This window comes from Monomorium pharaonis, chromosome 1, assembly GCF_013373865.1.
Source record: "Monomorium pharaonis isolate MP-MQ-018 chromosome 1, ASM1337386v2, whole genome shotgun sequence".
NCBI lineage: Eukaryota > Metazoa > Arthropoda > Insecta > Hymenoptera > Formicidae > Monomorium > Monomorium pharaonis.
This window is the reverse complement of record NC_050467.1, coordinates 26,100,113-26,123,230: the sequence shown is the minus strand read 5'-3', so window position 1 is coordinate 26,123,230 and position 23,118 is coordinate 26,100,113. Positions and strand designations below refer to the sequence as shown.

At 40.3% G+C, this 23,118-nt stretch overlaps 1 protein-coding gene across 7 annotated transcripts in view; it reads right to left on the bottom strand.

The window, feature by feature from the left end:
- LOC105837396 (LIM domain-binding protein 2) overlaps positions 1 to 23,118 on the bottom strand; it is a 156,759-nt gene that overhangs the window by 38,808 nt on the left and 94,833 nt on the right. For 5 of the 7 annotated variants that reach the window (XR_004962234.1, XM_036283018.1, XM_036283013.1 and 2 more), the window contains one exon: positions 3,899 to 3,998. Coding sequence is in view for 6 of the 7 variants with exons in the window: in XM_036283018.1 (XP_036138911.1) it covers positions 3,899 to 3,998 (100 nt within the window). In the remaining variant the exon portion in view is untranslated. The remainder of the gene's footprint in view (positions 1 to 3,898; positions 3,999 to 23,118) is intronic. The other 2 variants (XM_036283022.1, XM_036283009.1) reach the window with 1 other exon arrangement.

The following is a 23,118-nucleotide window of genomic DNA, read 5'->3' as shown; positions in this document are numbered from 1 at the left end:
CGCACGCAAACGCGGATCGCTGAATTTCGACCGCCGATCGCATCATCTATTTGGGATAAAACCGGTTTTTAGCTCAAGAAAGACCAATAAAATTGGTAAAAACAAACAAAAAAAAGTAAAAGATTTTTTTTCTTTGTAAGGGAAAGAAGGAAAGAAAAACTGATAATTATTTAGATGGACAATTTAAGTAGAGAATTCGGGTCGAGTACGCAGAATATACATATAGCTTGAATATGCATAAGTAAAAACAATTGCAATATGCCTATTCGATTCTGCCCTTTTCTTTCTTCCATCGTAACGATCGATGCGGACCGCATGTATACATGCGTACAAATTGACATGTATGCGCTCTCTCTTTCTCTCTCTCGTCCTCATATATGCTTGTGCCAGCGAAATATAATTCGCACACGCCCAGTCCCCTGTGCGCCGCGCACGAGAATGACCAAAGAGAGAAAAGCAAAATTTCCCGAATAGCACTGCACTCGCCGAGATGATTGTTGTGGTGTATGAACGCGGTCAGGTAAAAAATGTCTCCTTTCGTTACGAATTGCAAGTTCTCGTAGGTACGTTTTCAAATACAGCTGGACGAAATGACTTACGCATTTACAATCGCAAAAGAGAGCAATGGAAAAAATTTTTCAAAAAATCGAAGACATTGGAACCAATTCGTTCCGTCTTCTGCTCCATCAAAATATTATACGTTATATATTTCTAAGAGGAAGAAAGATAAAGATAAGAATAAAGAGGAGAATAGATTGAAGCAATTGGACAGTTGTGTTAAATAGGGTAGAGATAAAGAATGACATATTATATGCACGGCGGATTTTGTGGATTAGATAACCTATGTTACAATTACGTTATATATTTGTTATATATTTGTTAAACACAAAAGACGTATAGAAAAAGAATCTGTATCTTTCTCTCGTAGGATGTGTAATTTATCAGAATTTTGAAACTGACGGATGTCATTAAAAGATGTCAAAAAATGGCAGCTCGATAAGTACTTTACTCGGACAGTTGCTTTAGCTGGTTTGGCGCAATAATAATATTTGTAATGAAACTACAAATCGAAAAAGTCAAAAAGTAAAAACTTAAAAAGCCTCCGTTCAAAAAGAAACCTCCATCAAGCGTCCGTTACGAGAATTTGCTCCGAAAACTCGTCGTACAAGAGCTAAACATGCGGTAAAGTTTTTCGTGTTGGCACGCGTACAATCTCGAGAGACGCTGACAGCCCACCACTTTGCCGCTTCTCTTATGCGACGCTAACGACAGAAACCGAAGAATTTATTCGGGGCCGTTTATCGAGACCTCCCAGTGAAGAAGACCGGTTGTCCATCCGCGACTTGAAGATTAATGAACACGGTGCTAGAAGCGAAGGCTCATTAGAACGCATTAACCCCGGGCACTTTCTTTTTTTTTTCTTTCACATTATTCAATCCTAATGACATATTGACCACTACTCCGCGAAGTATCAAACCTTCAAAAAAGAATATCAATATACCAATATGGCCACTGAAGCCTGTTATAAATTGCATATCATTGGCGGGGAATATTCTTCGACGTGCACATCCGTCCTACACTTACAAATATGTATAAAAAAAGGAATATTCTGTGTAGCTTTATTCTTGTATTATTCTCTTCTCTTTTTTTGCTAACCTTAATTAAATAGTTGTTATCATGTAATCCCTTTCAATTACTCTATCATTCAATAAAAATATTATTATATATTCAATAAATATATATATAATGCAACTGTAATTTATTCTCAACATTCATAAAAAATCGAGGATAAGTTTGCGACACTATATATGTAATAATGGAAACAGTTTTCTTTTGCATGTAGCCTCTATTAATCTTCAACGGCTGAAAATCGACCCGACGAATAGAACGACATGTGCGCGAACAACAATGCGTTCCCTGGATCATATCTTATCGCCATTATCGCGGATCTCTCAAAAGAGCTCGAGTTTATCTGCTGGCGAAATATGGGCCAGATAATTTTATAATGTAACAAAAAGTCGCATGGGGCTTTGGAGAAAAAGATTTCCTGTATACTACGTTTTTCGGACAAAAGTATTTCCCGAGCAAATAGTTCGTCATGGCTCTGTTAAAAGCAAAATAATTGTGAAAGCTGATTAAAGATAGACACATAGCACTTAATTCTATTGTTTTCATTTATTAATCTCTTCGCGAATTATACATGCTTTGTAAATAATTCCATTAAAATATACGAATGTAAAACTTAGAATCTTTTCCGCTACGTTTCTCGCGTAAACATGACAAAAAAGTTGATTTTAAAGTCATGTAAGCTTATTCGCAACACAAATCGCAACACAAACGCCAGAAGGGAATGAAAATTGCGAACGATTTAGTAAACGCGATTAAACAAAACGGCGTGCAATAACCTTTATCAAAATAACGACACATCTCGAATTGCGATAAATAGCGTGTTCGATTAAGCATACCGTAAATTTCGTCGCGCTGACCATTTCAGTACTACGAATATATTTTTTTATCGTTCAAAGGAATATTTATTTTCCAGGTTTTCAAAAAAAAAAAACATTCCCTTTGTTTGCGCGATAATAGGAAAATTGACAAAAATATCGCGTAATAATTGTAATCTATTAAGTATCAATAATTTTAGATTACGTTGCAAACTGACAAGATTTTTAATTTAATTGTAGGAATGATAAATTTTATAATTATAAATTTTATTTAAACGATATTAAGTTAATTTTTTGATATATCTAATCTTGTTAAAGCAACCTTTTACTTCATTTTTGGGACTGATTTTAAGACCTGCTTGTTTCGTGAATAATTTATCGAATCGATCGCGTTGAACATACGAACACATTCGTGCGTGCGTGACGCGGCAGATGAATCGTATGAGCGGCTGAAAGACCGACGAAGGGTAAAAGGGACTCTCTAGCAATACTGTCAGATTATAAATATTTAAAATGTAAATCAATACAATTTCTTAAAAAATACTATATAGATATAAATATCCTTATATTCTTTCCTTAACATTTTCCCCTTAAATTTTTATTCTCCTAAAAAAAATTCTCCGTAATTACAAGTCCAACTTTGAGAGAAAATCTGATAAATCTGTTTCCGATTACACATTCGCAATAACACATGTACACAGAGAGAACTGTTTCTTTGAATTTAATATATGTATTTGTTTGAATTATATTTGTTTCACTGGAAAAAATTTATTTCTTACAAAATATTGTTTTATTGAATAAAAATTTGATTGTTTCGTTACATTAAATCATATTGTTTGGCGGAATAATTACTATTATTTGAAACAATTTAATTTAAATATTTAATTTAAATAAAAACATTATTTGATTCAAATAAGATTCAATCTTATATGGTCGCAGCAGCCGCGATGTAGCTCGCGGACCGCCACTAGGCGACGATGCACGTGACACCTTTCTCGTAATGCAATTTACACTCCAAAGGCTATATAAGCAGACCACCCACGATGACAAAAAACGCATCAACTTATGACATCGTGGTGAGCTCTTTGGGCCTACTTCGATAACGAATATTTTTTCTGCATGTAGTAGTAATCACCTATTCGGTCACGAGCTTCTGTCTCCTTGCAAGAAAAATATGTGCTCAAATAGTGTTTTATCGTTGAATAACACTAGAATTTGAATCAAAGAAAAAACTAAATTCTTTCAAAAAATATTTTATTTAAAAGAAACAATTACTTTGTTTAAAAGTCCAAACAATTGTATTTGTTAGTTCAAACATCAGTTTCATTGGCGTATATCAATGATCAAATTTGTTTGACGTAAAAAAAATTTATTAAATCCAAAGAAACTTTTCTCTTTGTGTATAATATATAAAAATGTAGAGAAAAGTGAAATGAATTTAAAAGTGTACTCACCTCCGTACGCTGCGATAACCTCTTGTTCAACTCGTGGAGCCTGTAGTCCGGTTGGCTGAAGCCAAAGGCTGGAGTATGCCTCCTGGGGACAGGCAACGATCTGTCAGATCAGACCGATCGCTCATGTTAGGTGTGCTGTGTATAGCGCGTTACTTTCGCGTGTGTGCGTCGCGAATGTTTCATGCATGCGACACGCTTTCTCCCGCCCTCCCATCTTTCCATCATCCCCATCGAGTCGCATCGCGTCGCGTCGCCACATTGCGCGAATTTTCGTAAGGCGCCCCGAGGGGTGCGACTACACTACCGATTGACCCTTTCCGGGTGCAGGCATGTACGCCGCAAAACGCGCGCTCGGACACGACACAAATTCGCGAAATGTAGTTTACGACTTTCACCACGCTGCGCCGCGTTACGGAAGCGGAGATTTCAACGGCACAGAGTACCCGAAGGAGCCGGCGCAACACTGGTTTCTTCGAAAAAATTGGATTCCTTTTTTTCTTTCTTTGTTTGCGCAATATTATCAAAATTAATTTTTCAAAGTTGTAGAATGTTAAATGGCCGTATTCCGATATTCAAATATTCCAAAAGTTGAAAATTTATTTTAGTGGAACTGCTAGTAAATATTTTTCAAACATAAGATAAATGTTCCAATAACTGAATAATTTGTAGACGTTACTAAAATATTCCTCTTATATATGCATGTAAGTACGCTATAATTATGTATGTAATGACAAGAGTATGTGGTCACTCAGCTGTTTGACAAAATGTTGCTACAAATCAAAATCAATACTGACGCGAAGGTCATCGTATTTATACTGTCAGTCCAATTGTCGGCGATCATCCAGACACCAATAATTTAATGTCACGAATTAATTATAACATAATCAAACATATTACACAGTGTATCCAATTTTCACGAATTAGCTGGTACAACGTCAAACTGATTGCAATAATTTTACTATGACGAACATAAACGCTAATTTAGTCTATATTTTACTTACTCTTACACAAGTGTTGTTATATTTATCGCTTTATTATTGAAATTTATTGATAATTTATTTAATTGGACGATTTATCTCTTTGTCTGTATGAGATTAAAGCTTAAAATTAAAAGCATCTAAAACATTCATTCGGCGGCTTTCTTTTTCATTCGTACATACAAGTTCGTATTCTCAACTCACTTTTATAGATCAATGCGCCTTTAAGCATATATAACAGTTTGCCTTGTGTACTGTAGAATCGCGAAAATAAATTTATCGATAAAAGTGAGTTGAGAATATGGATGATAGTTTTTGACGCAGAAAGATAGAGAGGATGTTGTTGGATGCCTTAATTGACGGCTTCCAAATCATCGAGGATCAAGCCCTCGGCTGCCGGTCGCCCATGGAGTAGCGGTTGGTTAACCGGCGGGTAATTAACGTCGCGTTGATAATATTTAGTGCTCGGAATGCCCGGGCTGGAGCGTACCGCGCGCATATTCGCGCCCCGAGGCCGGACGAGCGATCATTAAGAAGCGGGCGCGGTGTGGTGATTAATAACAAGAGTACGCAGAATATTCCAGTGGCACAGAGTCCGAGCATGCCGCATTTCCGGTAACGAATTTCGGGACTACTGCGTTCGACTCACGATCGATATTGCATTTAGCATACTACGCGTTCACTCGCGGTATTTCGCATGATGACGCGTCGCATTCTAGCCTACAACAAAGAGAAGAGAGACTAAAGATCGAATCGATAATCTTTTCGGAAAAAAAGTTGTAAACATCGAATTTTGTCGGACGTAAAATCATCGAGAGCTCGAGAGATCTAACTGTTGCTTTGTGCAAGTCGAATGAAGTCGGACTTTCCCCCGAACTCGTGATATCGACCTTCATGATGCACGTGCCACGTAGATTTCTTCGCATATTGGTAACCTTGATAAAATCGGTATGCTAATTATAACGCGCATAGTTGCAGCGAGAGACAAAGATAAACAGAGTAGACATAAGACGTTGCGATAATGCGAGAATGATAATTACGCGGACTGCTAACGTATATGTGTTTTAGAGATTGAGAGACGGACTTATTCCTTAACTGACGTCGCAAAAAAGGTATACAGTATTGTCTTATTCAGATTCTATGGATTCCATTGTGGAATTTCTGTGATTTTCCATCGGACTCGTGATATCACCATGACATCCGGTGTAACGTGAATAATAATACGAGAAGGAACGATCATTTTTTCCACTAAGCTAATTTTACCCTTAATACAAACGCACTTAAATGGGTTTCGATAAATCAAGATTTCAGTATTAGAAAGAAAAGAAAAAAGAAAAGTTGGCTTTCGGCGAATGAACAAGAGATAAGACGGTTCCTTTGAATCTTTACTTCGACGCGATCGATAAGATAATCGATAAATCACTCGAGCAAAGATTCTTCGAAATCTATGTCGCGAAAAAGCTTTGAAAACTGCATACAGGTAGATAAGTGTCCAACTTTGTGATCTACATGATGGATAAATATATATAGACAAACAGATATGCGAATACACTTTATTCACGTACGAAAATAAAAGCAGCGCAATTGAATAAATTGAGAAATGGTCGATAACAAATTGAATGAAGCTGACAAATATATCAACTAATGGAATGAATAATTGTGAATGGCTGACAGATCGGGTCGAGACGCGACAAGAAGTTCGACATGATTTTCTTTTTTTCACGTGCGAGAAAATACATCTCATCCTAAGATCGATCGTGTCGGGAAAGAAGTTGGACTTTCTCTAGAGAATCGACGCCATGGGACCTCGGCGCGACACGTCACTGTCGCACGCGCATATACGCGTGTGTATGTGTGCGGGGCAGATTTACCAAGGGGTGAGTCAAGATCTCAAGGGTTGCAGGGGTAACCCACTAGTCGTGTACGGTTTATTGGGGAGTGACGGGACGCGTGGACAAATCTTTCGTCCCGTTTGTTGTATCGCTCGATCAAGAACGATCGCCCGACACGGCGTATTACGAATAATAAACTGAATATTAAAAAAAAAAGCATTATTAAATAAAACACTAATGTTCATTTCTATCGATTGTGATTACTTTAGGTTTAATTTACTCTCTTTGGCTTATATTCTCAACTCATTTTTATCGATAAATTCACTTTTAAACATATCATTTACGTTACATATATTAGAAAATCTTAGAAATAAATTTACATTGATAAAAGTACATTAAGTATGTGGGCCATAATCTTTTTCTAATTCTTAAAACTTAGGAAAAAGATAGAAATTAAGTTAGGAAATTAATTGATGAACATCACACATCAAAATTAAAAATTTTTATAAACTTAATCATTCGAGTTATTTTAAAACACGTATTTAACAAATCGCCAAATTATTATTCTTTTAGATAAAATAGTAACTAGTCGTAAAAAGTTTAGTTGAGAATGGAATAGAAACCTTGTTTTCTCTTAAAAAATATCCTAGACCGTTGCTTCATTTAGTATCGCTCGCAATTGGTCACATCGAATAGTAATCGTACGTAAACTCTGATGTAACGGGACGCGATCGTTTCCGGGATTAGCGGACACGAATCGGAAACGAGTGCGTATCGTCGCTTGACAGATCGGTCGCGACTTCGTAAGACGAAATTGAATCGCGCTAATTTAGTCCGATAACGTAATTTCACGCGAGGCACGTAGCGGTCGTAGAGTGCCGTCGTGCAATAACCCCGGCGTGCGCGCATGTAACGCCCGGCTTTTCATTCAAGACGTGCCGCACGATCAAACTAATTAATTCGTTGCACGGCACCGCGGCGTATGGGTGACGCGCGAGCCTGCCAGAGAATTTTTGCTCGCCTTTCCTGCATCCCTGCGTTCGTCTATCAAATCCGTGACAGATCATTCCGCCGATACGGAACTAATCCGCCGAGTGAAAAACTTGCGCCTCGCACGCGCGCGCTCGAGTAGGCACGCGGCCTGGAATTTTTCAAGGCTGTTCCTCCAAAAACGGCAAGTATACGCTTGTAAGACCTTGTAATAAAACAACCAAAAGGAATTGATTAATTCTCTATCACAGAGACGAGTTTTTTCCCCTTAGAATTTATCTTTAAAATTGTGGTAGTCGTAAGATAGCATGGTATTTCGGAGAATTTTACCATAATTTTAATTTTAAAACCTTATATTTTATTGTAGCCTCTCTCTTTCTCTCTCTCTCTCTTTCTCAAGTCATTACTGAAGACCGTGATCTCCATTTAATGCATGCGTGACTTGGCAAAGGTACTCTCGATCAATTAAAACAATCTAATATGTTCTAGATGGATTTGAACATGAATCTTTGACACAGAAAGCAGATGTGTATCACTATATTTTACTATACTGAATGTTTACAAGTTTCGCTCTGTTCTGAAATTTTTTATCTTTTTAGGTTCTATAAGAGAAAACCTTGCACTTGAGGTGACTAGTTTAATATGAATTTATTCAGTGCGCGTCTAATACTGCTAGGCTACCGTAAACACTCAACACAGATAAGATAGAGCCATTAATCAGAGCATTGATCGATTTTGAAAGTTGTCGCGGTTCGTGTTGGATATAATAATATTCAACTCTACGTAATTTCTCTTTCCTAATGAAAGTAACTTGAGCTTTCCTAAGAATTTCATGCTCATTAAAGAAAATAAACTTTTTTTGAGCTATAATTTGGCAACTTGTAAAATTTGTGTACACACTGTATGATATCGTGTAAGTCTTATATGAACTTAACGCATTCGTTGAGGTAACACGAGTTACTTCTTTCGATTGCAAAGGACAGACATAATTCATCGTTAGTTACTAAAATAACATTGGCACGGATATCGATCGCCGTACGATTATCTTGTGCGACGACTCGTTCCTCATCGATACTCGGTTATGGCATCGAACACGGTTACGTCGACAAGTCCACGACCCTTTCTGAAAGTTTAGACATTCCAAGTTTTCGAGAATCTGTTTACTTCTCCAACGCGAAAATATTTTAGATTATAGCACGTGAAACAGTCATTAAGCCAGTTCTCTTCCCAAGTTCGCAAATATACATGTAATTACGAACATTCGAGAGAAATTCTCGATTTTGTGAAAAGACATTCTCTAATTAATTTATTGAAAATTATATACGTAATACTTTCAATTTCTTTAGAATAAAAATAAGATTGTGTTTTTCTAACAGAATTATGTTTCTCTACACCTTCCACTTTTGACGCATGTTTATCGACCGCGCTAACTGCCGAGTGCTCGAAAGGGTTAAGGTAAGGGGTCAGACCGTGTCCGATTACTTCGGCACGACGCCCCACGTGCTCGTGCCGGAAGCGCGGCATCGGCGCGGCGTGGCCGATATCTCGTCGGAGTCCGCGGGATTTGCAAACAGGTCGCCGTGGGTGGCTTCGCCCGTTATTAAGCCGCGGGAGTTAATGGCTTTAGTTTAGTTCGCGTGGCTAATGGGCGTCCCGACGCGGCGCGGAGCGGAGCGACGCGTCGTGCCGCGCCGCTGGGAATCAGCTGACCAGCCAGCTGGCCCGCGTGGCTCAGCTCGGCACGTCGCGCGTCGCACGGAACCGCCGGTTGAGAGCCGCCGCCTGCAGGGGTCTCAGATTGGGTTAGCAGAAAGGGCGCAGTTTGGAGCGAGGGGGCGGCGGCGCCGAGGGAGAGGAGTGAGAAAGAGACAGAGGAAGGGAGAAAGAGAGTGAGAGAGAGGTAGACGCGGGAACCGGGGAAACGGGGGACAGCAGGAGGGTGTTATTAGGGGTTGCTCATGGGGTGGCGGTACGATCAATGCCAGGGAGTCATGCTAGTCCCCAAACCCCTCCCCCGAAGTCTATATATAGCGTGCGAGTACACACATGTATGCAAGTTCGCACGTAGCCGGAGTATGTCGAAAGCGTCACGAGGGTGTACGCGTCGTGCGTGTGTACGCACGGGGTTAGTTTCTACTAACTAGAGAAAGAGAGGAGAGAGACGAGACGAAAGCGGGGAGGAAGAATGAAACGCACGTGCACAGACCGGATATTTTCAACTCTCTCGCGGACTCGGGGGCATTATCCACGTCGCGCGCGCGCGGCGTGTTTTCCGCGTGTACGTCGCGAGCGAGTTCGACGAGCAGATTTACTACAACAACGATCGAATCCATTGATATGCGCGCGGATCCGCCGGATTGTTCGGCGCCGGAATAGTGTCTCGCGCGGTGATATTTTGCGTGCAAATCGCTCGCACTACCTCCATCAATTATATTATCGAGCTTCGAGCGGAAGAGTGAGATCGGTTAGTTGTAGCAGACTTTGGCTTCAAATTAATTCACGACTGGGAAAACGATTAACTAAACGCTGCTTGTTTATTTGCCACATTCACCTTACGCATCACGGTTTTTTTTAACTTGTAATCGTCAGTAACGTAAAAGAGTATTTCTTTTGTCTTATCGTAAGAAACTTGATGTTATTTTCAGTTGTTTTGTTCGCCTCTGGAACGTAATAGTCTTTCTGCAATATAGAGAGAAAGCACGAGTTATGATATAATCTGCACGTGTGTCGTAACATTCTTTAACGGTTTCCTTGTCATCTTTTTAGAGAGAAAGGATGGTAGAGCTAATTGCTGTAGATAAAACGTTAAATTGACCCGGGGAGAAATGCGCGATGCTTTGCCGACGGGCACTCGCGTATACACAGTGCATTATGCGCTTCAAAGTGATGCACCGCGTGTAATGCGCAATCTGCATATCATAAGGATAATAATGGAGAAAGGCACGAGCAAGCTCGTTCAGGGATGTTATCACGAGCTTTAGCTTTATCATGGCATACGCATGGCGCGACAATCCGGGATGGCCTAACTATCGAAGGACGGCGCGACGTAGCTTTCATTCGCTATTAACGAACCTTTCGTATTGATCGAAGGGACGGTTCTGCCGAATCTAAAATCGCGTAGTTACTGTCGCGCTCATACGAGAGAGAGAGAGGGAGAGAGAGAAGAGAGAAATTCGTTCAAATACAAATAATGGCATTTAGCGTAAGAATATCTTCTTGTCAAATATATACGCGATGTGATTATGATATAGCGTAGGATCAAGAAGTCATTTAAAGAAAAAAGCAATTGAATTATGTTAAAAAGGTTCTTCAACTTGAAAAAAGTTGAAGAAAGTTACACGTAACTTTTCATTCGTATATATCTTTCGACGAAGGAGCTTTTGACACATTGTCATCTTCAAAATTATAATGGATAAATATATATAAAAAGGAAATATTGAAGTTGAAAAAGCAAAGAAAGGACATTTTTTTGCAATAAAAAAAAACGTTATTAAATCTAATGTCTAATTCCTTGCATTAAGATTTAGTGAAATAAAATTAAATAATAAACACGATCGTCGTTATCATCATTTCTTAGAAACAAATACTAGAGTACTTTTTCCAACTGCCAAGTACTTTGGATGCCATCCCGTGAGCAAGTACAATAAATAAAATCTTTCAGATCGCGGATAACGTGTGGCCCCTTTTGCTCTTAATTACACGCAGAAATTCACTCGCTGGTCTAGGTTCGTGATAACAGCTGACTCAGCTTCGCCGCCGACGCCGCCGCCGTAGCAGCAGCAGCCGCAGCCGCAGCAGAAGCAGAAGCAGCAACGACGACCGTTGAGCCACCACCTTATACTCTCGCAAGGACTTTCCGTCGCTGGCGCAGCAGTAATCGTGCCGCCACGCCAGCAATTTATCGCTGCTCATGACGGCGTTTTATCGGCGATATTCGTCCCTTTTTCCGCCCGGACCCTGGATAATTCACCTGGACCCGGCAATCCAGACTACTCTCGCTCCTCCTTCCTCCTCTTCCTCCTCCTACACGGAGATAGATGAGGAGCGGACGATTCTTCCTCCGGCATATTTTGTTGGCACCTTGGCCTGACCGCTATGGCCAATATAATCTCTGAAGTTATAGTGCGAGCCTCGCAATTGTGAGTTTCTCGCAGATACTGACCGGATTGATGGACAAACGTGTCGTGGGAAAGGACGAAAAGCGGTCGTTCGGTCGACTGAAGAGAACCGCGTCGCACCATCGTTTCGCCGCAGCGCCATAAAAGAGCAATAATCGCGACACGAGGCTCGCTTCGAACTCCGACTGGCCGTTGCTGGAAAAGTGAGCGGCGTGCGCCTCTCTGTGATGAAATCGCGCGCGAACAGCAGCAGGCTATAGAGTTGCACCATCGAACAGGAAGAAACGACTCCGAATCGCGTGGGATATTTACAAACACTACATTCAGAGAAAAAATTATTCTTTAAATGCCGACGATTGTACAAGAGATTAATAGATTGTTCTTTGGAGGAAGTTTGATTACATGATTTTGTAACAAATATTATCGGCGATTTCTCAATTAATAAAATTGGAATACTCATCGGAATATTCAATTCGTAAAAAAAAATTGTAAAAAATATTCAACTACAAGATGGCTAACGTTATGAATATTCACGGTATTGTTCAGTAATGCAAAATACTTGATGCTCGACGTTGGATGTTTCGTCACATATTATGTAGAAATCTATAGAGGCAGGTGAAACTGTCCTCTAAGGAGAGACGGAAAGGAGGAATTCTTATTTCTTCACTTACGTAGAACGTAAGTGTGTGCGCTTACACGCGGCTTTAGAAATGATCGAAGCATCTTCATTGCATCGAACAATATTCTTCTTTTGGCCGTTTATAAAGTGCACATTTAATTATTTTCGTAATTTTAATACGAGCAAATCTCGCGTTGTATTCGCTCGTCACATCGATTTTAGAATTGCGGAACTATAAAGAAACGCGAATGCGTTCAACATTATACTCTCGAATGGCTATATTTTATAGTTATTGTCTCAATATTGTTGCAAACAATAACGAAACGCGAGTTGTCGACGTGACGACAACACGAAAGAGAAAAATGAAATTTATATTCGATCGCATATGCCGTGAGATATAAGCAGACGCCTTTCGTGATTTATGCGCAACTCGATAAGGCAAATGTTCCTCGATACAAGCAAGATGCACCGAGAAACGGGAAAAAGATAGCAAATTTTACAGTTCGTTCGCTACTGTTTTGCTACCCCGATTGCTCCTTGACCCACGGCGATTAGGTATCAATTAGCGCGGTGCGAGCCCTCTTTTAATGAAAGTCTAAAAGACAGGCCGCAAAATTAATACTAAACGATAAAAAAGACGGTCCGTGATCCCGTGATTTTAACCTTTGCCGTGGAATTTCTCGCGATCGTGTCTTCGTGATTGATGAATATATGTACGAATGATAAATGTGTTAAATAACCATCCATTATATTTACCATATTTAAACTACAACATAGGTAATGGTTATTTAATTACTACCGCACTTATGTTAAAATTTATCGATATCAATGTACTTTGACGAAAGGTCACACAGGCTCTATATTTTCAAGTCCCCGAAATGATAGTGAAATACACGCGGCAAATATTTTTACCTCAAATAACTCTCGACTTTAATCAAAATTTTTGCGACACGCATCGAAATTCGTTTTGTCGCTTACGTCGCATCATAAAATTCGGAGAGAGCACGTTATAATTACGGTCGGCATACAAAACAATATCGAGCACAGATATATACCGTATATATAAGTAGTTTAATGAAAATATTAGATTAAATTTCTGCTGCTAGTAACAAGGTTTTACTGGCGCACATTGAAAATCGCATTATCGCTTGCTTTGCTCCGCGAAAATTGGTAGACGCGATATTTTAACTGTAGTAAATATACACGACGCAAGTAGTGTTTGGCGAGCGTGTTAGATTGAATTTTTGCTACTAATGAGATTTTCGCAACGTACATCGAAAATTGCGTTACCGCTTGTGCTCCGCGAAATCGCCGGACGGCGCCTTTTAACTTGGCCGCGATGACACATTTTTTAAAATTCGGTTTACGGGATAATAGCAAATACCGGTATAATTCTAAATACGAGACGCGCTAACGATAAAGTAATTGATTTGTAATAAATAGTTTGTAACAATATCGGTTTCATTTACCGTGTATCCTCGTAATAAGAAAGCGAGAGCACGATTGTCGAGGCAGTGATCTACGCGTGCGGACAAAATGACGGTGACACATCTGTTCGGGCTAAATTGCCGTGGGATTACCGGGTTTAAAGATGTTACACGATCTTGAGCTGAACCGGTTCAGTCATACGAGCGAAAAAGGACCTCGTGGATCGTTTGTCCCCTTTCGTGTCAACCTCGTTTCAACCTTCGTTTTCGCCTTCGTTTCTAGTCTGGACACTTCTACGACCAGTTTTCGCGAATACACTTGTGTGTGTGTGCACGCAAACGTAAGTTAAAAATCCATGTTAACATAAATGTACGAGAATCAACAATCGTTGCGCCAAACACCTAACAGAATGTTTCGCATGTAACCCCCTACGCTCTTATTGAAATAAATGGCAGGTTATGTGGCGCGGTCAACGATTGGGATAATCTCTACAATCCACGGAGAAACGAAGATCCGCCATGTAATTGCAGTATTAAATTTCATCATTGCAAACATATTATTATCATCGCTCGATCTCGACTTCTCGTTAGTCTAGTTGTTAGTCTGTGGGCAAACGTGATATAAAACTGCACATTATCAATTCGATACTTTGATGTATCGTACACTTGATTCTCGTTTCTCGCTATCGTAGTAGAGAGAGAGAGAGAGAGACATCAGAGATTGAGTACAGCGATTCGATCGGTCAACAGTAGTCATAGAATGAACAAACGCGTGTCGCGGATAGTCACGGCTTTAAATCCACTCAAGCGGCTCGTCATTCGAACGGAACGACACGATTTCGCGGTGCGGGATCGTTCGGCGCGCACGCGACATATCGCACGATTAAAACGGCACGAGTAATTTATCGTCGTAAAGTAGAACCGCGCGCGCGCGACAAAGGAAATGCAAAACGAAAGGCACCGCGTGCCGCGCTCGTCTCTCTTATTACCGGCGCGTTAGCGTCTGTTTACACGGAAATGACGGCGCGATAAATCCGTGGTGTCACGGTCCATCGTTGTCCACGGGGCTGGAAGGCTTATACCGGTTTATGGTAGGCGGGCCCGTCGGCTTTACGCCGATAAACTACCTCCTCCGGTGTTTATTCGGCTATCCTCGGTCGATTTAGACGTACCCAATCAACCGCCGAGATTGATTCGCGAATAAATTTATGTGTTTCCGCGCGGTATGATTACCGCGCGTACGGACGAGCGATAATTGCGCGTACCTGTCGCTCTATTATTGATAAAATAATTATCACCTGACAACATCGCGAGGGATTAGGATTAACGCGCGGCTTCGAACTCTACGTCCAACGACGTAGCCGTTGAAAGAGCGTTAAAGAACGATTGTCAATTTAAATGAGAATATCACCGAATTAAGTATAGTGATGCTTTTTAAAAGTTGCTTTTCAAGGATGTTTTGACTGTACCAGCTAAAGATTATCAAAATTTAAACATTGCAGATTTCTTAATTGTATTTTTTATTCTTTTTTTCCTAATCAACATGAATTTTGCTTGCAAATACTTACATTTTTTTTCCTTGAAACTAGTTGCAAAGAATAAAGTAGCGAATAATTTGACGTATAATGACTTACGTAACGCAAATGATCATATTTTAATGCAGTCTTAGATAAATAATTTTTACCCGAATAAATGGATCTCAATTAACTTTGCACAAATTATTTATTAGAATTTTACTAGTATATGTAAAAAAATTTAATTTAATCAAAAATTCTCGCCGGATGCTTTGGTAAAATTTTGTAAAACGTTGTTGATGCCAAATCGATCCGAAAATAAATCCGTATTAGAAATGCAACTTGCAATTTAACAGCAAGAGAGAGCCGGATGTGTATCTCTGGCACGAAGGAATAATAAAACGAAAACCGACCGTGTAGAAGGAAAGAGATAGGGATAGGAATAGAGAGAGAGAGAGAGAGAGAGAGAAAGGGCACACGGCATCCCCACGACTTTTTCCATAGTTGAGAGCACCACGCCGTAAAACGCGACGAGTCGGACGACGCGAATGCTCGGACTTCGCGCCATGTGCGTGGGAGGCTGCTAATTTATTGCACATTAACGTCACTTGCTTCTGACGAGCGAGCAAGCGAACAAATGCGAGCGCGGGGAAACCACGTCTTCGCGCACGAGCTAGAGAGTCAGTCAACGCACAGGCGACACGTGAAATTGCCTAAACTATCGAGAAAAGATGCGCCGATGCCAGAGCGACACACGCAAACGAGAGGAGGTGAATCATTCTATTACCGTATTAATCCGTCGTCCCGTGATGATATGTCGCGAACGCGCCTAGTCACCGAAACGTGACTTCGAAAATTGTCGTAAGACGCATGACACAGTTACATTATCGATCGATCGCCGCTAAAAGACAAGCTTCGAGGCAAGGAACGCAATCGAGTTCAATTTCCATACAGGTGCGATTGCCACGTAGATATGGGAAGACGAGCTTTACGCCAGATATTCAGATTTCATTGTTGCGAACGGACACGGAATTTACCGTGGCATCGAAATACGAACTTGCTGAAATTAAATCGGCTCCGAACCCTGATTTCAGTGCTCCTCGCACGTTCTTACGTGCGGCAACTATGTCAGAGAGATCACCGCCTTCAACGAACTTGTGCAATTGATAAGTCTGTAATTGAATTAATATCAAAAAGTGACCGCGTTGCTTACCATTATGTTGTACACATCATTATGCACAAAACAGCCATCTGAGCCGGATATTCGTGCTGGTTTCGCCCGGTGCAAGTCTAACGATAATGCATCAGCGTGAAAATAACAAAGTTGAAATTTCGCGTACGCGGTACAGGTTAGCGCGTCTCGCTATTGTATGCCCCGCTATTCTTGGCGTGATAATTCGGGACGAAGGACGGGAAGAAGGTTGGCACCAAAGGCAACCGTTTCGCCGGACGCGGTTCGTGACTTTTGATGCGATCGCGAGGAAAATCGCGCGCTCTCGCTCCGCGCTTGCGTTTCGGTATCGTTCTGCCTAGTCTGTTAAAAGTGAGCGCGGCAAAGCACGCAATGACAACGAGGAATCCCCGGCTCTTCCTCAGCCACACTCTCCGTCGTCCTTAATTGGGTTCGTGCACCACCACCACCATTACCGTCGCCGCCGCGTTAATAAATGCGGCCAGGCAAGTGCATTCTACGCATCGCGAAGTCCAGCCACGCGCTGTGCGCGCTTATCCCAGCGGGCCCTTATAAAGGCTCAATCAGTCTGATCCCGATTGAGTCATTAATTGCCTTAAAGAGGGCAAGGCCTTGCCTACGGCACTTAAAGCGCAAAGCCGCGTCCCCGAGAGCAAGCTACATCTCCGTCGGCTTACCTCGGATAAGCTGATGCGAGGTGGACGCGTTACGGGATATCGGAGTCATTTACCGGTGTTTAGAAAAATTTTTAGGGTCGTCTAATTTAAATACCGCGCGTTTAATTTTAAAAAATTTTAAACGTAAAAATCCGCATTATACGCGGCTTACGAATCATTCAGTGATATGTCTTTTGTGTTTTATTTACAGATATATAACAGAAATCAAAATAAAATTTTAATTATGCTAATTTGGCAGTTACCAAGCTATCATACGTTTTCGAAAGTACAGAATTTTATATATATAGTTAGCAGATACATATAAATATACGAATGAAAATTTATTATATATAGTACACAAGCAAGAATTTAATACCATGATATGATATCCTCTATCGACTGCATAACTTTCAAACTAACCTTTATTGCTTTCCGATGCAATAAGATGAAAAGATGGATCATCGAGAGAGAGAGAGAGAGAGAGAGAGAGAGAGAGAGAGAGAGAGAGAGAGAGAGAGAGAGAGAGAGAGAGAGAGAGAGAGAGAGAGGAGAGAGAGAGAGAGAGGAGAGAGAGAGAGAGAGAGAGAGAGAGAGAGAGAGAGAGAGAGAGAGAGAGAGAGAGAGAGAAACCAAATGGCGGATAGGCGATTCTATCTCCTATCTTTTCTTCTGTTCGCGAAAGGGTAATATAATTCGAGGATGGAAAAGCGGCAAAGCGTAAATATGTTGTCGATACGTAAACGCAAGGCCAAAGTTATTATTATTGCAGAAAAAAGTTGCATTTTGTTGCAAGCACCTATGCACAATGCAACTTGTCGAGTTCCCGCGACTTTGTCGGTGCCTCTTTTGATGGCACCATTAGATAGCTCGCTATTCGTTATCGCTCGCGATACCGCGTGCGTCTACGCGTTACTCGAGGATAGATAAACGGATCGCTGAACGATCGCGACACAAACTCGCGTCCGAAACGCCGAATTCGCAAACTGCAGCCAAGATCAACAATCCGCAAACGACGAAACTAGAAATCGAGAACATCTGTGGCGATCAGTGACGCAAGACGCAAGCAGTTGTTACTGCTCGACGTATCGTCGAAATACGATACGACGCCAGAAGCGAGTCAATTCCATTAAGTTAATTTAGGTTTACCGTCGAAATGGAAAGGATGCGCGTTTTGAAACGTGCAATATGCATAAACCCAAAATGACTTGACTAAAGGTGTAACTAAATACTAAATTTACTACTATTTATCTCTAATGTTAACCAATATCGGAAGATACAAGATAAATCGGAGACTAATTAAAAAATTAAATCAAAAAATATTTGCAACCAAAAATGCAGACAAGTAAAAATAAATAAAATAAAACGTAACAGCATACAAATTAAATAAACTAACAAAAAATAGATGAAAAATTCTGTATAGTTATTTGTTTCTGTATTTTATGTGATAATTTTTAATTTATGCAATAGATTCAGCCGTCTGAGCGAAGATTATCAACGCCAAGAACCGATTATCATTCGAGGATATCGTTTCACGATGTCGCAGGCAATGCAATGGTCGAGGACATGGATTCTCTCGTATATATCACATGAGAGAGGAAGGAAGAGATGGCGGTAATTCTCTCTCTCCCCTCTCTCTTCTTCTTCCCTTCCTCCTCCCTCTCTCTCTCCACATCGCCATCCCTTCGTCTATTCTCGCGCAATACGCCTCCAGGCGCTTCTATAACTTTGCTCTTGCAGGATCCCTCTGCCCTTCGTCGGCATTCCATTTATATATAGGGTGTCTTAAAACAGAATCTCTTAATAATGAAAATTGTCAAAGTAATGTTCAAGTTATCAATAATTGAAAAAAAAGAACTTTTCTGTTCAATGAATTTGGATGGACAAAAAAAAAATTTCATATTCGTTTCTTCACATAATGTTAAGCAAAATTTAACAAAATTGTTATTCCGACTTCTTTGCAAAGATATATGCAAAAAGGATGACTTTTCTCGACGTCTTCACGATGAAAAAAATTGACTTCAAAATGATCAAAGAATCTATTGCAGACCATTATAGTAATTGTAAAATGTACATCGAATAATGTTGAGACGCCTTGTACACGCATTCATAAATGCAACTTCCTCCGCCTCGGGAATCCTTCAATCGCTCTCGTGTTCAACGTATTGTCAAGAGGTACTTCTGTCCTTTCTTCTTCGTCTCAAACAAGCCACCCCCTCATACCGATAACAGTGGCAATGCCATCGTTATGAAAGAGTTTTCCAAGTTTTCAAAGTCTTTCTATGTCTGTATTAGGTCCCACTGCCTCTCTATATACATATGTATGTACATTTATATATATTTTCTACATGGAAACCAATGCGAAATTAATGAGGTGCTCAGCCTGATCGGGAATGTCGCCGCGCATCGACGGCGCGACAGACGCGTGTTCCCGGATGGTTAAAAACCTTCGAACGTGGGGAACCGCGATACGCCAGAACGCGCCCATGATTTCGGCCGGTTAGTTCTATTATTAATAATGATCGGTTAACCATCGCCTTCTACTGAGCAGTACACCCCACACGTGTGTAAAATCGCGTGTGTCGCCACGCGTAAATTTTGGGATTATCCGTGCGCGTGCGTACGCATTGCGTAAGGAGTCTGCCTGTTTGCTCGCTGGCTTACTCGCTGCCTCCGTTGCTGCTGCTGCTGTTAGGCGTCGTACGCACGTGCGAAGATGAAATTAGCCGCCGATACCCCTCTTCCTCTCTTCAGCCTCCTTCATCGCCACCATCTCTTCCTCCTCCTTTTCTACTCTTCCCTTTTTCGTCGGTTTCCCGAACCGCGTCCAGGCTATGGAAGTCGTTCTTTTGCCGTTTTCCTTTTCTTCTCCTCCGCACCGCACTCCTCCTGCCTATCAGTCTCCCTCTCTCCCGATGATGCGTGTAAACATAGGTCGTGCATGGCGCACATGAGACCAATTTTAGAAACGACGTTTTGTCTCGCGCGGTTTAAGATGTCTCTATCAGTCGTCTGTCGGAAACTTCGAGGGTGAAAATCGAGGGGGTGTGGAAAAGAAAAAAAGGCCAGGAAGAAGAGAGAGAATGATTTCCGTCGCAGCTGTTACCAATCCCATTTGCCCAGGGTGCTCCATTAATTCCAACAATTCTGCATAGTATCGCTTTGACGCGCAATTATTGAATATTCCCGACGTTAAAAGAGATGCAATTGCCTAAAGAAATTCATTACGATATCCTTCATTCTAGAGCGGGCGCGTAGCCGACATTACTTGAAATTATTCTATTTAATATTTCGTTTTGCCGATAAAATCTATATAAAACTAAAACTTTAATAAACTAGCACACACACATATAATTTAACGTTTAACGATCAAATGTATGTACAAATAAATGTACGAAAGATTTATTTTAGAAAATTTTATAGACAGGGTTTCAATAAAAATAATACTCATAAAATTACACTTTTCAGTCACAGCCATTCAAGGGTTAAATTCCTTTAGAGAATATGATTATTTACGAGACAAATTGAAATTCTAAAAGGAAGAATCTCATGTTTAATTCTAATAGCAAGGATGTTTCAGGAACACATTTTATATTCCCTATTTCTGAGAGAAGCACGTGCTGTTGTATGAACCTAAATATAATGCGGCGATAGATATTCGACTTGCTGAAAAATACAAAGCAAAGACTTCCGGTTACTTTGCATAACAAACAGTGAGTCAGCTCCATCCACTTGCGTTGAAATTTCTCAAGACATCCGTCCCATACAAGTTTCGTGTATTTCTACAGTAGAGTTCTATATTCGTGTATTTTGTATATTTGTAAAATATTTCAATATCTGTAACTATTTCTCACATATATAAAATTAATTTATTCACAGAAAATCCTAAAAAAAAAAAACAACAGCTAAAAGAATTAAAAAATCAATTTTAATTTTATTTAGATTTTATTTCAATTTTGTATCATTTTAGCCGTACCTAAACTATTTCAACAATATTTCTTATACCATAAGCCGACGACCATAGGTCATAAAATACTTCTTTTCCTCCTACTGATAGTCCCTTCGGTGACACGATATATACAATAGATATTAGAGAGAATTTAAGGTATAACGTTCCTACCTGCTTTCCCCTATTGTATCCTATTTTCTTTCTAAAACGATTAAATCTTTCCAGGAAATTTATCTTGATTGTATTGGAACAACAATGAAACAAAGTGTTTGCCACATTTTTCATATTCAATATTTCTCTTTGTCTTTTTGTCTCTTTTTATTTTAGTTTATATAGTTTGTTATTAAAGTTTTTCCTATAAAAATCTTAAATGTTTTTCATATTTCATTAAAAAATAAAATTGCAGAATTAATAATTATAAAACATTAACTCAAGGTTTTGAAAAAAGACCTGTCTAATTCTGAGTGGATTATGACATAAAACAAAGCTAATGATGCGCGACAAAGGTAGAAATATCACAAATTTAACGATAAGTTTGGTTCACATTATTTCAAGAATGCGTCTTGATGTAAACTCAAGTAATCGAGACAACCGTACTCAATGGTAAATAAAAGAGAAGAACACGTTTCGCAATCGACACGCACCTCCGTAAAATCACATCGGTCGATTGGCGTCCTGTCGCGCCTCATTATCCTCTTCGGTTTCGCAAGAAAGCCCTCCTTATTCCGAGCGCATCGCCGTCCAGAAGAAGATCGGTCGACACGTGTCCTCAGGTAATAGGAACGGCCGCGAGGTACGGACGTAAGAAGGTGCGTGAGAAAAAAAGAGGAGGAGGCAGACGAGAGCGGAATCTAGCCAGCAATGAGAGAAAGAGGGAGAGAGAGAGAAAGAGAGAGAGAGAGAGAGAGAGAGAGAGAGAGAGAGAGAGAGAGAGAGAGAGAAAGAAAAAAGGTCGCTGTGTGTGTGCCACACCGACGCTACCACAGTCCATCGTCATTGATCCTTGGAAGTGACGATCGCGAGAAATCGGAGACTGAAAAACGTAGAATCGCTTGAACGATAGGAGACCGGCTGCTTTACATTATCCGTGCCGTAGCGAGACATGACAGGCGTGAAGAAGACGCGATCCGCCGTTAAGGCGAGACAAGGTGACGTCGTCGTCGTCGTCTCCTGGAAGATGAGACGAAAGAGAAGGCGCTTCGTGCCTGATATCGCGCTCGCTCGGGCGCGTGCCACGTGGCCGCCGCGCGTGCCACGTGCGCGCGCGAGATCGGTAGCGAGGAGATTTCGCGCGCGGCACTTGTAAACGTCGTCGCGACTGATTTATCGATCGCGGCTCGTGACCGCCGAGCGCTGATCGTTTCTCTCTCGCTGGACGGAAACGAGCGTCGATCAAAGAAGTCGGAAAGAGGCTGGAAGATGCGAGTCGACCAAATTACTTCGTATACAAAATCTTGAACGGAAAACCTTTCTACTAGTTTTTCCCCTTGATAAGTATTCATTACAATTTTATGTCAACAATCGTTTAGTACATATTACGTGATAAAGATAAAGATACGTTACAAAACGTTATAATTATTACTAGTATTATAAACGTTATAGTTATTACTAGCGCGAGAATAAAGGCAATCGAATTAATATAAATACATTATAATAAAATTATTGAATTCAATAATTCGACAATTCAATAACCCTGCCAAAAATAATTGGCTATGTTAGTGTAAAAAATTGAAATATTTGGTTATAAAATTATCTGTAATTTTATAAAATATTCTCTTGATTAATCTTTTATTTTAACATTTCATCCACACGTAACTGGTTAGAGATTTTTTATCAAGGAATGTACTTAATTTAAAATTTTCAGTACATTTACAATGCAATGGTTCCATGGAATTAACGATAATTCTGAATAAAAAAAGCAACGATAGATGTAATATTATACGGAACAA